The following is a 19,388-nucleotide window of genomic DNA, read 5'->3' on the forward strand; positions in this document are numbered from 1 at the left end:
TATACACAGAAAAATGCATGCAATAAGGGATCACCACCACATGCAAGTCACCAGTGTACGTCTGATAAGTGTAATATCTGGAAGAAATAAAATACAAAGATGCTGCAGTGCTTAGATAGATAGATAGATATATATATATATATCTATCAAAGAAAAGAGTCTAGAAGCAGCACTCCGCAAAAAAATGAGAATTTATTCACCCAACACAGCAACGTTTCACTTCCTCCATGGAAGCATTTAAGGCTTGAAAATGCTTCCATGGAGGAAGTGAAACGTTGCTGTGTTGGGTGAATAAATTCACATTTTTTTGCTGAGTGCTGCTTCTAGACTCTTTTCTTTGATACATGCATGAGGAGCGCGTCACTCCTTGATTTTTGAAGCTAGCACCAACCGTTTCTTGGTTATCTACACAGTGCTGCTCCTATTTCTTGTTCTATTGTGTGTGTGTGTGTGTGTGTGTGTGTGTGTGTGTGTGTGTGTGTGTGTGTGTGTGTGTGTGTGTGTGTGTGTATATATTTATTAAGACAATATTAAACTACCGATTCCTACAGGTTGTTTTTCTTTACAAAAGTTAAAAAAAAATAAAAAAGGTTACCATTCGCTCATGTCACGAGAGACTCATAGATCACCTAAGGACATTGGGTACTGGCTTCTGAGATTTGTCGAGCACACATTTGAAAAGAAACTTCTTAATGCTTTTTGTAATGAAGCCTGTCCCCGCGCGGGGCGGGGTAACAGTTTCCCTGCACAGCCAGTGGTGTATTACAGCTATATCAGACCTTCCATAATTGTACATACAGTTTATTTGCCAAGAATGGGAGATATTATACGAGATTCATGTTGTGGTACAAAAAGGCAGACAATGATAGAAAAACAAAGAATAAAAACACAAGTGATAAAGTAGAAGGTAAAACACAATACACCTGAATATACAAAACTCACTATTAACATTCACATGCAAGAGAACACTGACTGGGAACATGCAGAACTCTGTGAGCACTGACCTACGGCGGCTCAGAAGCTCGTTCCTTCATAGAATAGATGAAGCAGTTGGAGAGATACAGCAGTTGGAGGGTTAGTGACATACATGCTGCATTCACACAAAAATGGTGTCATCATAGTCGTCCCACCCCATACCCTATTTCTAAGGGTATGTTCACACGGCCTATTTACGGAAGTAATTCGGGCGTTTTTGCCCCGAATTACGTCTGAAAATAGCGCCTCAATAGCGCTGACAAACATCTGCCCATTGAAAGCAATGGGCAGACGTTTGTCTGTTCACACGAGGCGTATATTTACGCGCCGCTGTCATATGACGGCGCGTAAATAGACGCCCGCGTCAAAGAAGTGACCTGTCACTTCTATGGCCGTAATTAATGCCGTTACTCATTGACTCCAATGAATAGCAGCGCTAACTACGGCCGTAATTGACGCGGCGTTCAAGCGCCTGCACATGCCGTTACGGCTGAAATTACGGGGATGTTTTCAGGCTGAAACATCCCCGTAATTTCAGCCGTAACGGACGCCCTCGTGTGAACATACCCTAAGAGAACTCAAACATATGGCACTGGGTAAGTCTTAAAGCCAACATCTATGTGTATGGACTGGGTATGTTCCTCCTTTGTGTAGGATTCCTCCTGGTACTTACTGCAATAAACTGGACCTGGTATCAGCCTCGGCATTAAGAACGCGCACACACATGCACGCACCTAAATAAATTAGAATATCAAAAAGTTAATTTAAAGAGGCTCTGTCACCAGATTTTGCAGCCCCTATCTGCTATTGCAGCAGATAGGCGCTGCAATGTAGATTACAGTAACGTTTTTATTTTTAAAAAACGAGCATTTTTGGCCAAGTTATGACCATTTTTGTAGTTATGCAAATGAGGCTTGCAAAAGTCCAAGTGGGTGTGTTTAAAAGTCCAAGTGGGCGTGTATTATGTGCGTACATCGGGGCGTTTTTAATACTTTTACTAGCTGGGCGCTCTGACGAGAAGTAACATCCTCTTCTCTTCAGAACGCCCAGCTTCTGGCAGTGCAGATCTGTGACGTCACTCACAGGTCCTGCATCGTGTCGGCCACATCGGCACCAGAGGCTACAGTTGATTCTGCAGCAGCATCAGCGTTTGCAGGTAAGTCGATCTTACCTGCAAACGCTGATGCTGATGCTGCTGCAGAATCAACTGTAGCCTCTGGTGCCGATGTGTCCTCGCTCGTCTGACACCATGCAGGACCTGTAAGTGACGTCACAGCGTGACTGGCAGAAGCTGGGCGTTCTGAAGAGAAGTGGATGATACTTCTCTTCAGAGCGCCCAGCTAGTAAAAGTATTAAAAACGCCCCGATGTACACACATAATACACGCCCACTTGGACTTTTACTTTTAAACACACCCACTTGGACTTTTGCAAGCCTCATTTGCATAACTACAAAAATGGTCATAACTTGGCCAAAAATGCTCGTTTTTTAAAAATAAAAACGTTACTGTAATCTACATTGCAGCGCCGATCTGCTGCAATAGCAGATAGGGGTTGCAAAATCTGGTGACAGAGCCTCTTTAAGTAATTAAATTGTTATATCAAGTCCAGAGTCAGCGCAGCATCTACCAGGAAATTTTCGAGCACTTCATGCTTCCCTCTGCGGACAAGCTTTATGGAGGTGCGGATTTCATTTTCCAGCAGGAATTGGCACCTGCCCACACTGCCAAAAGTACCAATACCTGGTGTAATAACCACAGTAATCACTGCGCTTGATTAGGTCAGACGAGATTGCTGGCCAAACTCCATAGAGAATCTATAGGGTATTGTCAAGAGAAAGATGAGACACCAGACCCAACAATGCAGACGAGCTGAAGGCCGCTATCAAAGCAACCTGGGCTTCCAGAACACCTCAGCAGTGCCACAGGCTGATCGCCCCCATGCCACGCCGCATTGATGCAGTAATTCATGCAAAAGGAGCCCTGACCAGGTACGGAGGGCATATACTTTACATACTTTTCAGTAGGACTACATTTCGATATTAAAAATCATTTTTGAAATTGGGCTTATATAATATTCTAATTTTCTGAGATACAAAATTTTGGGTTTTCATTAACTGTTAGGCTGGGTTCACACGTGGCGGAATTGCACTTGAATTCCGCTGCAGACACTCCGCAGCGGAGCCGTTTCTCCATTGACTTCCACTTTAATTTAGAAGTGTTCGTTTAGACGTTGAGTAAAATTCCGCTGCGGAGCATAGGCTGCGGAGCGGAATTTGGTGTCCGCAGCATGCTCTGTCTGTTGCGGAGCAGTGGCGGACTGGTTGCGGACTCATGGCGGAATTTCTCCATTGACTTCAATGGAGATTCTAAATTCCGCAATGAAGTCCGCAGCTGTCATGTACGTGTTATGTGTGCTGCGGATGCGTCTTGCTTTTTTGACATGACATTTCTTCATTCTGGCTGGACCTATGTATTTCTAGGTCTACAGCCAGACTGAGGAAGTCAATGGGGCTCCCGGAATTACGGGAGCGTTGCTAGGAGACGTCAGTAAATAGTCACTGTCCAGGGTGCTGAAAGAGTTAAGCGATCGGCAGTAACTGTTTCTGCACCCTGGACAGTGACTACCGATCCCAATATACAGAAACCTGTAAAAAAATAGAAGTTCATACTTACCGAGAACTCCCTGCTTCTTTCTCCAGTCCGGCTTCCCAGGATGACGTTTCAGTCTTAGTGACGGCTGCAGCCAATCACAGGCTGCAGCGGTCACATGGACTGCCGCGTCATCCAGGGAGGTAGGGCTGGATGCCGAAAGAGGGACGCGTCACCAAGACAACGGCCGGTAAGTATGAAAGTCGTTTACTTTCACTAGGGAAAGTGCTGGCCCTTCTCTCTATCCTGCACTGATAGAGAGAAGGGAAGCACTTTTCCCGCAGTCCGCATCAATTTACTGCACATTTTGGGCAGTTCCGCAGCCGTAATCCGCAACCCGGATTAGGTGCGGCATTGATGCGGACAGTTGCGGAGGAAATCCGCCACGTGGGGGCATGCCCTTACCATAATCATCAACATTACAGAAAAAAATGCTGGAAATAGATCTCTCTGTGTGCAATGAATCTATATAATATAAGAGTTACACTTTCTGAATTGAATTACTGAAATAAATTAACTTTTTGACGATATTCTAATTCATTGATAGATATATATATATATATATATATATATATATACACACACACAATATATATATATATTCCAAACGAATCACTACTACGATGAGAGGTAATGCATTACACATTCCCTTCCACAACGGACCTCTGTCTTTGAAGGGGGATGAATGTGGTGTACATGATCATGAGAGATAATGATAGACATGTATTATAAAACATGCAATAGACTAACATTATTTATAGATGTCCGGTCATGAACTCCCCTTCATTCTCTGGTATCCAAACTGGGAGAAGAATGGATGGGGGAATCCGCACATACTTGGGGGGATGTTTAAGTTATCTAGGGTTGTCCAAGCTGAACAAAGACTTGAGGAAAAAAAAAAAAAAAAGAATGGAAATCTGTTTGGGTGAAGGTGCGGTCGTGTACATAGCACCTTGTACAGGCCAGGGACCTCTCCAATGGGATTATACAATAACTGACGTTTTCAGCCTGTACAATATGCTCAGTCTCATGATCAACATTTAAGATATAAGAAGAACAAAGATGTCATTGTCTGGACTCCACGGCCCAAGTATTTGCATCGATCTCACATTCCCTTTACAGTCTCCCAATTAATCTGCACAGGAAAACATGGCTCTTGAAATTCTTCTGTCACCTACACACACGTAGAACAGCTACATTATTAAACCTTCATTCTCATCATTGGACATTCAATTCTCTTCTGTCACCTACACACTTAGTCTTGAGAACAATTCTATCACTTCATGAATTACTGCTATGCAGGAACCACAGATTTATCCTACACCGTATTTTATGGAGTTTTTAATAAAATAAGCAGCATTATACGTGTGATGACCCCAGCGTTTCCTAGAGCCGTGTTCACAGTGTAATGGTATCCGTTAAATGGATATGTCGTGATAGTTATACCACAGGCTACAATGGTATCTCTTTAATGTACTGTATACGTAATGAAAAGCCATTAAAAAGCTCATGACGTATACGTTAAACATATGCCGGTGATGTATTCCATACAGTGGTGTATGTCACCCATAGGCTCACGTTATTAAAAAAAAAAAAAAAATAAATAAAAAAAATGTATACTGCGCGGCATACTATTTTTGTGGGACTCCGTTGTATGGCATAACAGTCTATTACGCGATTTCATGCCTAGTTTATTTTTTTAAATGGTATACGGACGTAGATCTACTCAGCATGGAATGGCCTTATACCTGTAAATGAACTCTCGGTGACTGTATGATGGCGAGATTTGAACCAATTTTTCGGACTATACTTCGAGATGATCCATATGACTTGCCTGACCAAAGTACCTAAAATAAAAATTAAAATGCATCAAAAACTGCACATTACTTCGGGTACTCAAATTGCAACACCGCAGGACGAAAAAAAATAAATAAATAAGAATTCTCACCTGTTAAAGGCTTTGGATAGACATTTTTATTAAAAATACATTTTTACTTTTTGAGATACAGCTGCTTTGTATCCTATATACAAAGCAGCTGTATCTAGCTCTGAAACCTGTTTCCATCAGGTTCACAACTTAGATGTGATCGGTAACTGCTCGATCCTGTATCAGAGACATGCAGGGTCCGCTGTCACTGAACCCATCAGTGCCTCTAACCCAACGGATTCAGGTTTTAGCACTAAATACAGCTGCTCTGTATATAGAATATAGAGCAGCTGTATCAAAAAGTAAAAATAGCATTTAATAAAATTTATTTAGAACGTTGCACCAAACACACTGATCGAAATTATAAAAAATATATTTCAGTGACCCCCCCAGTCTTTTACTTGTCCTGCAGCAAAATAGTGCCATATACCACGTGAACGCTGAAACCACTGGCTGCAGCTGTGACGCTAGCATGTTCGGCAAATGACCGCTGGGCCAGTGATTGGCTGCAGCGGCCACGTGGATGTACAGCGAGTCATTGCTGCAGGATCAGTAAAAGAACAATCGGGGGCCACCGGAGATTGATTGGCAAGGAATTTAACTTAAGTGTTTTCATTTCTGTTTTTTTTCTTTCCCACCTTCCAAGACCTATACCTTTTTTATATTTCCCTCAGCCAGAGATAGCGGAGCGCTGTGCTCGTATATCTCCGGCAGTCCTATAGAGAACCAATGGAGCGGCAGTTCCATTAGGGGGGGAATTTTTAGAAAAGCGGTCATACAAAAGACAAACTACTCAAAAGTCGCAACTTGCTGGAAAAATATAAAAACTTTTGGGCCTTTTACGCCGCTTTCACCATTTTTCTAGAAAGCGAGGGGAAACTTAGTAAAAGAAGTGTGGCTATCAGCAGCCAAACCGATTTTAATTTACGACAGAAACTTGCGGAAATCTATGCCAGCCCCTAGCTTACTTAGATTTCACTTTGTGGTTTAGAGGCATTACTATGGGACAGGGAAGAGGCAGGGCCTGGCCATGCGACCACAATTGTGGCACACTTTTAAACAGATTTATTAAGAGGCGCGCTCCGCTTAATAAATCTGTCACATCTTACTCCAGCAGAGTAGAAAGGCAAGACTGGCGTAGGAGATGAAAGTCTTCGTAAATCTGCCCCTATATTCTTTTCTTTCTTCTCCCAGCTTCTTTTCTCATGTTGCATTAGCCAATTGTAATCCAGCCTTAGTGAAGGGAGTACAGGCCCTGTATGTTGCATTCACCAGGCAGAGCTCATTTATTTATGAGAGAGATCGTAAATCTTCCTGCTTCAACATAGTCCAAGAGGGGGCAGAGTGGAGATGTCTAGTTCATGATACATTAAAGGAGCACTCCACTTTATTTTTTTTATTGCCCCCTCCATTTATACATTGGTGTTTCAGTGGGGTGCGGTGTGCGAAAATACTTACCGATCCCCGCAATCTTGTATTTTTTCGGGTCCGGCGCTGCTCACATCTTCCCTCTGACTTGACTGGAGTCACTGTGTTTTTGAATAAACCGAAACTCAGGCTCTCAATGCATTCCTTTGGGAGCTAGAACGAGGCTCCATAGGAATGCATTGAGAGTCTTACTTCTGTTTTTCTGAAAAGCAGCGATTCCAGACCAGGTCAGAATGAAGATCACGTGAGCGGCACTGGACCCGGAAAACGACAAGATGCGGGGATCGGTAAGTATTTTTGCACACAGAATCCCACTGAAAATACCAATGTTCAAATGGAGGGTACAATAAAAAAAATAAAGTGGAGTGCTCCTTTAAAGCGTGTATGCAGTCGTATGCAGTAGGCTCGATGGCAGCACATATAGTCCTATAAGGCTCCATACTAAGGAATAGTAGGGACTGTGTGCCATATTATTATACTCCTTGGGTGTCGCATGTGGGAGCAATGCTTGTAGGGGAGAATACCTCCGTATGCATCATTAAGAGTAAAGAAAAAAAAAAAAAAAAACTCCTTATGCCACCAAATGACATTGGAAGCATATGAAGGTTCAGTTTGGCCCCATACACCTCTAGGGGTGCTCTATCACAGATTTGTTCAACATTGAGCCACAAGGCCTCATTCACACATTGCTGATTCGGTCAGTATTTTGAAGCCAAAATCAGGATTGGATGCAAAAAAGAGAAGTATAAATGTTGCCTGTCCTGGTTTGGCTAACAAATACTGATCACTGACCAAATCTGAAACGTGAGAATGAGAAATAATGTGGGAGTGTATGTAAGGTCTTACACACATCCAGCCAAATATCACACTGGCTGAGGAGAGAAGCTGCAGTTTCAAGTATGACAAAATCCTCAAAAAAGTGCTAGATAAAAGCAGTCATTTATATATGGAACATATAGACTGATGTGACCCGTGTGCTTTGTACTCTACTTTAAGGCCCATTTACGTGTTGACATCTTCCATACTATCATACGTACTACACTATTTACTTGGCATATTCTATCAAAGTAGTAGTGGTGTATAACTAGAAGCATCTTACAATTGAACAGGATCACATAGATAAGAAGGATAACCTTCAGAGATGACGGATTCATTTTCGCCAATAGACAATACATTTTTTTGTCCATTATTGACTATTTTGCAACTCGTGTTATGAGCGCCCATAATCGTTCCGTTAATTGCTACCTGCCAATCGCCTTATCTTATTACACTAACTGGATAGTTATCGGTTTCTTCATTTCAGTAGTGGATTTCCAGTAATGTATTTAGCCTTGTAATTCACCTGTTAGATCTGATGCAGTTTATATATATATATATATGTAGTATTTTTACATGAAGCGTCCAAGTGGTCATCTGACAGCAGAACTTACCAAATCCATGTTGTGGGTTACTTGCTGTAGAACCATCCTAGCCATACGTAACAGCCAGTGTAGCATTGGACAGCACTAAATCTTTCCACAGAGAGCACTGTATAAGCCGTCTGGGTGTATTGGGAAGATGCTGTTCCATATTTAAGCTGGAAAGACAAAATGTAAACCGTTAAATCTGCCGGCCCTATAAGGAAAGCAATGCTGCTTATAGCACCCAGAGGAAATACAGCGGGGAAGACTCGTCTTACTAATCATGCATCGAACTAGATTTAGGATTTATTCATAAATGCAGGTCATTTTTGCACATTGTAAAATAGTGTTTGGCTGATCATTGCAACTACTTCATGTAATATGTGCAAGTACGTATAGGAGAAGTAATGGGGCCGTTCTGTGCTGGACATGAGTAACAGATTAACAAATGTCAGTTTAAAGGAATGTTAATATATGATGGTATAGAGCAGGGGTCTCAAGAACGCGGCCCGTGGGCCGCATGCGGCCCCTGGGGCTGTTATCTCCGGCCCGTGGGACACAGAGCCGCTACTATCGGCTCTGCTCCGAGACTCTCGAATTCCCTGACATCGCTGTCCACATATGAACAGCGATGTCTGGGGCTTCCCCAGAGCCGGAGTCCCGAGCACAGCGCTAGTATAGGCTCTGCTCCGGGACTCTGTGGAATTCCCTGACATCGCTGTCCATATATGGACAGGGTGTCAGGGTCTTCCCCAGAGCGGAGTCCCGGGCAGAGCGCTAGTATTGGCTCTGTTCCGGGACTCTGTCGATGTATGGACAGCGATGTCAGAGGCTTCCCCAGAGTCCCGGAACAGAGCCAATACTAGCGCTCTGCCCGGGACTCCGCTCTGGGGAAGACCCTGACACCCTGTCCATACATCGGCAATGATGTCAGGGGCTTCCCCAGAGCAGGAGTCCCAGTGATGTCAGGAGAACAGCTGGAGTCCCAGGAAGATTCTACTAGCGCTCTGCCCGGGACTCCAGCTCTGGTGTTGCCCCTGTTATCTCTGTCCATATATGGACAGTGATGTCAGGAGCAGAGCTGGAATCCCAGGCAGAGTGCTAGAAGTGGCTCTGCTCCGGGACCCAAGCTCTGGGCAAGCCCCTGACATCACTGCGGCAGCATCCACAGAGGGCACCGCGGCAGCATCCACAGAGGGCACCGCGGCACTATCTAAAAAGGGGTTGCCCAATCTTGACATGTGTGTCTGCCAAACGCTGCTAACGGGAAAACTGGATTGTTGAAATAAGCACGTGGAGAAATCTCTCAAATTTGAAACCTAGCGCTATTATTCTAGTAATGTAGTATTATTATTATAGTAATATAGTGTTATAGTAGTTCAAATAACTAATTGATTAACAAGAAGTTTGTATTGTATCAAATTTGAAAGTAATGCGGCCCGTCAACTTTTAGCTCTTTAGTGTAAGGATGTGAAATAAATTTTAAAATTGTGAAGAATGTTTTTAATATCTCACTTCTACGCTGAGGCGCTACTGCTTGAACATACAAGCGGGCCCAATGGATAAAACAGGATTATCGAGTTTCTGATTTCCATTAAGTGCCGTGTGGTCATTGAGGATACAAATCACCATCCAAATCAATGTTCACACGTACAAAAATACACAGACATTGATGTAGACTGATTTCAATTTATATGAGGTCTCCATAACATTACCTACCTTGCCTCTCCACCCCCACCAACGGACAAGCACAGTACATTACTCCAGATCATTTCTGCCAAACAGGCAAGGTTTCAAGCAAAGAAAATAAAAAATATATATACAGGACTATACCTTAACCAGATTTAGTGCACTCTCGGCACACTTTCAGCAATGCATTTCCATCGGTATCACAAGCCCTAAAAAAAAGCAGAATAATGTGGCAATGTGAAGTCATGTACAAGTGATCAAATTCATTATTAAAAAAAAAAAAAAAAAAAAAAAAGAAAACTGAATCCAGCCTGTAAACTTTTGGTGCATAATGAAAAGTTGGATGGTTACGCTCCCTGATCCGAACACATAAATTACAACATCTGTAGTACGTTGTAATTTTCTATTTGGATCCAAAAATAATAAAAACCATCAGTAAATATAAGTCCTCTTCTATGAAGTTTTCGGCTTTCACAAATGCATCTATATAAATAAATGGTCTGCAACCTGTGTCTTTCCAGCTGGCGATGTTGGGAGTTGTAGTCTCAGCGGGGATTATAAAATGACTGATCACATTTCATTAGTAAAACAATTAGGTCAAGAGAGAAACTCAAGGTCAAAAAAAACATTCATATAAACAATAAAAAAAAAAAAAGTGATCACAAGTCATATTTTAACCCCTTCCCGCGATTGGGCGTAACTGTACGTCCAAATTCCAAGTGAGTTCCTGCATTCGGGCGTACAGTCACGCCCTGGAGATAAAGCGAGCACAGGAGCTGTGCGCGCTTTATCTTCAGCGGCTGTCAGCTGTTATACACAGCTGACATGCCGCTGCGATAGCCGTTACCGCCAATCGCAGCCATTTAACCTCTTCAATGCGGCTGTCAATGACGTCCGCCGCATTGAAGTGGTTTACAGAGGGAGGGAGCTCCCTCTGTACCCCCCGTTACTAGGCTTCCTGGTTGCCAAGGTACGGAAGCCTATTGGGTCCTGCCCGAGGCAGGACCTAATCGGCTAACTGTCAAATGAAAAATGACAGTTACGATGCACTGCACTACATAAGTAGTGCAGTGCATCGTACCGGGGATCAGAAGACCAGATCTTCAAGTCCCCAGGTCAGTGTAAAAGAAAAAGTGAAAAATGTAAAAAAAATAATGTGGAAGAAAAATAAATAAATAAAAGTTAATAAATAATAAAAACAACACTTGCCCTGTTTCCCTGATCAACTCCTTTATTATTAAAAAAAACATGAAAATATGAAGAAAAAAAAACTATACATAATAGGTATCGCCGCGTTCAGGACGGCCTGATCTATACAAATATCACATTATTTTTACCGCACGGTGAACACCGTAAAAAATTTTAATAAAAAACAATGACAGTATTTTATTTTTTTGTCATCTTGTCTCAAAAAAAATGTAATAAAGTGATCAAAAAGTTGCAAGTAACGCAAAATGGTACCAATAGAAACTACAGTTCGTCACGCATAAAACAAGCCGTCCCACAGCGATAACTAAAAAATAAAAAAAGTTATGGCTGTCAGAAAATGGCGACACTAAAACATGATTTTTTTTAGAAAAGAGTATTTTTATTGTGGGAACGTAGTGAAACGTAAAAAAACGATATAAATTTGGTGTCGCTGTAATAGTTTCGACCCGCAGAATAAAGTTAACATGTTGTTTATACTGCACGGTGAACACTGTAAAAAAAAACAAAAAAAAAAAAAAACGTGCTAGAATGGCTGTTTTTTGGTTTCCTCATCTCCCAAAAAATTGAATAAATAGTGATATAAAAAAAAAAAATCAAAAAAAAAAAATCACATGTCCCCCAAAATGGAACCAATAAAAATTACAGCAAGTTCCACAAAAAACACGCCCTCACACAGCTCAGTCAACGGAAAAATAACACGTTATGACTCTCAAAACGCAATGATGCAAAATGATTCTAAATGACGGCCCAGACTCATTTTTAGGTCCAGTAGAATTTCACTAAATACCCGACATCGTCATTTGCTGGACCCTCCAGCTGGACCCCATGGACGCAGCGGAGATGAGGAAACTTTAGGGCCTTGTGTGGTTTATAGGTCTGGTGAAGAAGTCAAAGATTAGGCAATACTGGAGCGCAGATATTTTGTACAATACCGAATAAACCCGGCCTGTGAATAAAGGATTGGTTCAAAGAGACGACACCAATCCATGGATTATTCATTCACCCTATTATTACATCATCCTATTAATTTTTTTTAATTATATTTTATATGTCTATAGTATATACTTGGGAGGGAGGTTAATTTTGTATGTTTTGTATTTATTGATGTATAATAAAGTACAAATAAATATATTTTGATATAATATTATTATGTCGAGATTTTTCTTTTCGGTTTATCATCCTATTATGACCTGATGTACTCCGCACAGTGTACATATACCCTGATGTACTCAGCCCAGTTTACATATATCCTGATGTACTCCACACATCTTACATATACCCCGATGTACTCCGCACATCTTACATATACCCTGATGTACTCCGCCCAGCTTACATATACCCTGATGTACTCCGCCCAGCTTACATATACCCTGATGTACTCCGCCCAGCTTACATATACCCTGATGTACTCCGCCCAGCTTACATATACCCTGATGTACTCCGCCCAGCTTACATATACCCTGATGTACTCCGCCCAGCTTACATATACCCTGATGTACTCCGCCCAGCTTACATATACCCTGATGTACTCCGCCCAGCTTACATATACCCTGATGTACTCCGCCCAGCTTACATATACCCTGATGTACTCCGCCCAGCTTACATATACCCTGATGTACTCCGCCCAGCTTACATATACCCTGATGTACTCCGCCCAGCTTACATATACCCTGATGTACTCCGCCCAGCTTACATATACCCTGATGTACTCCGCCCAGCTTACATATACCCTGATGTACTCCGCCCAGCTTACATATACCCTGATGTACTCCGCCCAGCTTACATATACCCTGATGTACTCCGCCCAGCTTACATATACCCTGATGTACTCCGCCCAGCTTACATATACCCTGATGTACTCCGCCCAGCTTACATATACCCTGATGTACTCCGCCCAGCTTACATATACCCTGATGTACTCCACCCAGCTTACATATACCCTGATGTACTCCACCCAGCTTACATATACCCTGATGTACTCCACCCAGCTTACATATACCCTGATGTACTCCACCCAGCTTACATATACCCTGATGTACTCCACCCAGCTTACATATACCCTGATGTACTCCGCCCAGCTTACATATACCCTGATGTACTCCACCCAGCTTACATATACCCTGATGTACTACACCCAGCTTACATATACCCTGATGTACTCCGCACAGCTTACATATACCCTGATGCACTCCTCCCAGCTTACATATACTCTGATGTACTCCACCCAGCTTACATATACCCTGATGTACTCCACCCAGCTTACATATACCCTGATGTACTCCACCCAGCTTACATATACCCTGATGTACTCCGCCCAGCTTACATATACCCTGATGTACTCCACCCAGCTTACATATACCCTGATGTACTCCACCCAGCTTACATATACCCTGATGTACTCCACCCAGCTTACATATACCCTGATGTACTCCGCACAGTGTACATATACCCTGATGTACTCCGCACAGTGTACATATACCCTGATGTACTCAGCCCAGTTTACATATATCCTGATATACTCCGCACAGCTTACATATACCCTGATGTACTCCGCACAGCTTACATATACCCTGATGTACTCCGCACAGCTTACATATACCCTGATGCACTCCTCCCAGCTTACATATACTCTGATGTACTCCACACAGCTTACATATACCCTGATGTACTCCACCCAGCTTACATATACCCTGATGTACTCCGCCCAGCTTACATATACCTTGATGTACTCCGCACATCTTACATATACCCTGATGTACTCCGCACATCTTACATATACCCTGATGTACTCCTCACAGCTTACATATACCCTGATGTACTCCACCCAGCTTACATATACCCTGATGTACTCCGCCCAGCTTACATATACCCTGATGTACTCCACCCAGCTTACATATACCCTGATGTACTCCGCACAGCTTACATATACCCTGATGTACTCCGCACAGCTTACATATACCCTGATGCACTCCTCCCAGCTTACATATACTCTGATGTACTCCACACAGCTTACATATACCCCGATGTACTCCGCACATCTTACATATACCCCGATGTACTCCACCCAGCTTACATATACCCTGATGTACTCCGCACATCTTACATATACCCTGATGTACTCCGCACATCTTACATATACCCTGATGTACTCCTCACAGCTTACATATACCCTGATGTACTCCACCCAGCTTACATATACCCTGATGTACTCCGCCCAGCTTACATATACCCTGATGTACTCCACCCAGCTTACATATACCCTGATGTACTCCACCCAGCTTACATATACCCTGATGTACTCCGCACAGCTTACATATACCCTGATGTACTCCGCACAGCTTACATATACCCTGATGCACTCCTCCCAGCTTACATATACTCTGATGTACTCCACACAGCTTACATATACCCCGATGTACTACTCACAGCTTACATATACCCTGATGTACTCAGCCCAGTTTACATATACCCTGATGTTCTCCGCACAGATTACACATATTCTGATGCACTCCGCCCAGCTTACATATACCCTGATGTACTCCGCCCAGCTTACATATGCCCCCACATTATAAGATAAAATATCACTAAAACACCAAGCAAAATCTGCGCTTCAAAAGGTGGTCCAACTGAGCCTGGCCGTGTACACAAACAGCAATTTATGACCACATATGGGGTATTACGGTATTCTGGAGAACCCGCTTAACAATCTATGGGATGTGTGTCTACGGTGGTACAAGCTGGGCACAACACATTGGGCACTGAAATGGCATATCTGTGGAAAACAGCAATTTTCAATCTGCAACATCTATTGTTTAGGCGGGATTCACACGACCGGGTCGTTCCCGAGCCCGAGTGTCGGCCGGTAAAATCGGCCATTTTGCCCGGCCGGTTTGCATAAAGTTATGCATCCGTGCCGGGCCGGGCAGATCCGGACAGTGACATCAGCGGCAGCTCCTGAAGGGGAATCCCCATGTGTTCGGGGATTCCGCTTCAGGAGTTTCCCCTGATGTCACTGCCCAGATATGGACAGAGACATCAAGCGCTCTGTCCAGGAGCGGAATCCCCGAAAACACGGGGATTCCGCTCCTTAAAGGAGCTAAAGTGCGGCTAGCACATAGCAGAGCGGGGAGATACCTCCCTGCTCTGCTATAGTGGAGTCGCTACAGTAGTAGCAGCCGCAGCAGCTGCTGCTACTACTACTACTAGCGGCGCCATCGAAGGTGTCGCCGAGCCAGGGTGCTTTTAACAAGCAGGGGAAGGGAGCCAGCGCAGCGCTCCCTCCACCTGCTGTGCACCCCGGCCCTGCAACACAGTGTACAGCGATGCCATTCGTCAGAATGGCATCAACTCCTCCTCCTCACATGCACTCTGCGCTGTGAGGAGGAGGAGATAGAGCGCAAGCGCCGGGAAACCCGGCCATCACTCGGAACACATTCCGGTGATGGCCGTGTAATACCCGGCCCCATAGACTTCTATGGGAGCCGGGCGGCCGGGTGTCCGGGCAAAGATAGAGCATGTCCTATTTTTTGACGGCCGGATTTTCCGGCCGTCAAAAAATCGGTCGTGTGAATAGCCCCATTAGGGGTCTATTATTCCTAATGCAGCCGGGTGCCGGCCGATTTATGAACGGCCGGCACCCGGCCGGGAAACCCTGCCGTGTGAATGAGGCCTTACTCATTTTTGCAAAACACTTGTGCGGTCAAAATGCTCACTACACGCCTAGATCAATTCTTTGAGGGATCTAGTTTCCAAAACGGGGTAATTTATCGGGGGTACCACTGTACTGGTACTATAGCTCAATGCAACATGGGGTCAAAAAACGAATCTTGTAAAATCTCCACTCCAAATACTAAATGGCGCTCCTTCCCTTGCGGTGTGTCCAAATAGCAGTTTATGACCACATGTGGGGTATTTCCGTACTCTAAAGAAGTTGCTTTACAAATGTTACGGTGCTTTTTCTCCTTTATTTGATGAGAAAATGAAAAATTTGGAACTAATGCTGCGTCTTATTGGAAAATAATGTAATTTTTCATTTTCACTGCCCATTTCTAATAAAATATATGAGACACCTGTGGGGTCAAAATGCTCACTACACCCCTAGATGAATTCCTCAATGGGTGTAGTTTGCCAAATGGAGACACTTTTTTTGCACTGTACTAGTACCTTAGGAGCTTTACAAATGCGACATGGTGCAGAGAAATCAAACCAGCAAAATCTGTACTCCAAAAGCTAAATGGCGTGCCTTCCCTTCCGAGTCCTGCTGCCTGCCCAAACAGCAGTTTATGACCACATGTTGGGTATTTTCGTACTCTGGAGAAGTTGCTTTTCATCATTTATTTGTTGAAAAAAATAAAAATTTTGAGGTAAAGCTACATCTTATTGGAAAATAATGTGATTTTTCATTTTCACTGCCCAATTCTAATGAAATCTATGAGACACCTGTGGGGTCAAAATTCTCACTACACCCCTAGATTAATTCCTCAATGGGTGTAGTTTGCCAAATGGAGTCACTTTTGGGTAGTTTCCACTGTACTGCTACCTAAGGGGCTTTGCAAAAGCGACATGGCACAGAAAAACCAATCCGGCAAAATCTGCTCTCCAAAAGCCAAATGGCGCTCCTTCCCTTCTGAGCCGTGATGTGTATTCATACAGTACTTTATTATCACATATGGGGTATTTCCGTACTCTGGAGAAGTTGATTTACAAATATTACAGTGATTTTTCTCCTTTATTTGATGAGAAAATGAAATTTTTTTACCTAAAGCTACGTCTTAGTGGAAGAAAATGAAATTTTTCATGTTTACTGCACAATTTTAATGAAATCTATGAAACACCTGGGGGGTCAAAATGCTCACTACACCCCTAGTTGAATTCCTTTAGGGGTGTAGTTTCCCAAATGGAGTCACTTTTGGGGGCTTCCACTGTACTGGTACTTTAGGAGCTTTACAAATGCGACATGGTGCAGAGAAACCAATCCAGCAAAATCAGCGCTCCAAAAGCTAAATGGCGTGCCTTCACTTCCGAGTCCTGCCGCTTGCCCAAACAGCAGTTTATGACCATATGTTTGGTATATCTGTACTCTGGAGAAGTTGCTTTACAAATGTTGGGGTGCTTTTCCCCCATTTATTTGTTGAAAAAAATGAAACATTTTGCGTTAAAGCTACATCTTATTGGAAAATAATGTAATTTTTCATTTTCACTGCCCAATTCTAATGAAATCTATGAAACACCTGTGGGGTCAAAATGCTCACTACACCCCTAGATGAATTCCTCAAGCGGTGTAGTTTCCAAAATGGGGTCTTTTTTGGGGTGTTTCCTTTATTTTTGCCCCACAAGACCTCTCCTAACCTGACATGGTGCCTGAAATCTAATTTAATAAAAGGAACGCCCAAAAATCCTCTAGGTGCTCCTTTGCTTCTGGGGCTTTTGTTTCAGGCCCGTAGCACACTAGGGCCACATGTGGGATATTTCTAAAAACTTCAGAATCAGGGCAATAAATATTCAGTTGTGTTTCTCTGGTAAAAACCTTCAGTATTACAGGAAAACTTGATTAAAATGGAATTTCTGCAAAAAAAAAAATGAAATTTGCAAATTTCCCTCCACTTTGCTTTAATTCCTGTGAAACACATAAAGGGTTAAGAAACTTTCTAAATGCTGTTTTGAATACATTAAGGGGTGCAGTTTTTAAAATGGGGTGATTTGTGGGGTTCCTAATATATAAGGCCCTCAAACCACTTCAGAACTGAACTGGTCCCTAAAAAAAATAGGCTTTGGAAATTTTCTTGAAAATGTGAGAAATTGCTGCTAAAGTTCTAAGCCTTGTAACGCCCTAGAAAAATAAAAGGATGTTCAAAAAATGATGCCAATCTAAAGTAGACATATGGGAAATGTTAGCTAGTAACTATTTTGTGTGGTATTACTATCTGTCTTAGGGTATGTGCGCACACACTAATTACGTCCGTAATTGACGGACGTATTTCGGCCGCAAGTACCGGACCGAACACAGTGCAGGGAGCCGGGCTCCTAGCATCATACTTATGTACGATGCTAGGAGTCCCTGCCTCTCTGCAGGACAACTGTCCCGTACTGTAATCATGTTTTCAGCACGGGACAGTAGTTCCACGGAGAGGCAGGGACTCCTAGCATCTTACATAAGTATGATGCTAGGAGCCCGGCTCCCTGCACTGTGTTCGGTCCGGGACTTGCGGCTGAAATACGTCCGTCAATTACGGACGTAATTAGTGTGTGTGCACATACCCTTACAAGCAGATACATTTGAATTTAGAAAATGCTAATTTTCCTCTACATTTTGGTGTTTTTCGCACAAAAATATTGAATATATCGACCAAATTTTTTCACTAACTTAAAGTACAATATGTCACGAGAAAACAATCTCAGAATTGCTTAGATAGGTAAAAGCATTCCCGAGTTATTACCACATAAAGTGAAACATGTCAGATTTGAAAAATGAGGCTCTGTCATTTGGTCCAAAAGTGGCTGGGTCCTGAAGGGGTTAAAAAGACAAAAAGATTGCAAAAAAATGAGCGCCAAAACCTGAAAGATGGAAAAGTACTGGAGCCTGCGTGGCACTAAAGCCGGCTGGTCATTCTACCATTTTTAACCTGCAGCCGGTAAATTTATGCTGCGGATTCGCTGCTGTCCTGTTGCAGGTTTTCCCTGTTGAATTCAGTGGGGAGGTAAAACCTGCAACAAATAGGCAAATGTTGCAAGTTTTGCGGTGGAAAAGCTGTGAGCTGCCACAAAAAAAAAAAATGCTTACATTTGCTTAAAAATAAATTATAAGGTTCATAATTACAGCCCGGTAGTTGTCATAGCAACAACATCCTCTGTTCTGGGCACAGCCTGGCCTCCTGGGATGACATTTCATCCAATGTGACTGCTGCAGCCAATCACAGGCTGCAGCGCCTTCCCAGGAGGCAGGGCTGTAATCAGAGCAGAGGGATGTGTCGCTATGACAACGTAGAACAGGGGAAGTATGAACTTTTTTTTTTATCTGTATTTTTCTGCCTGAAAGACCACAGTTTTATGCGGTTTATTTTGGCTGGAATTCCAGAACAGATACGCGGTATACTTTATTCTAATACTGGTG

At 43.0% G+C, this 19,388-nt stretch overlaps 1 protein-coding gene across 3 annotated transcripts in view; it reads right to left on the reverse strand.

The window, feature by feature from the left end:
• The window catches only part of MTFR1 (mitochondrial fission regulator 1), a 45,037-nt gene that overhangs the window by 16,453 nt on the left and 9,196 nt on the right, over positions 1–19,388 (reverse strand). For 2 of the 3 annotated variants that reach the window (XM_075826174.1, XM_075826175.1), the window contains exons 2-4: positions 10,214–10,278; positions 8,411–8,556; positions 5,374–5,472 (exon numbers count right to left, since the gene is read on the reverse strand). In XM_075826174.1, the coding sequence (XP_075682289.1) occupies positions 5,374–5,472; positions 8,411–8,476 (165 nt within the window). In that variant the 5' untranslated portion in view covers positions 8,477–8,556; positions 10,214–10,278. Of the gene's footprint in view, positions 1–5,373; positions 5,473–8,410; positions 8,557–10,213; positions 10,279–10,576; positions 11,042–19,388 lie in introns of those variants that run through there. The other variant, XM_075826176.1, reaches the window with a different exon arrangement.

Source organism: Rhinoderma darwinii, chromosome 5, assembly GCF_050947455.1.
Source record: "Rhinoderma darwinii isolate aRhiDar2 chromosome 5, aRhiDar2.hap1, whole genome shotgun sequence".
In the NCBI taxonomy this organism is placed as follows: Eukaryota; Metazoa; Chordata; class Amphibia; order Anura; family Rhinodermatidae; genus Rhinoderma; species Rhinoderma darwinii.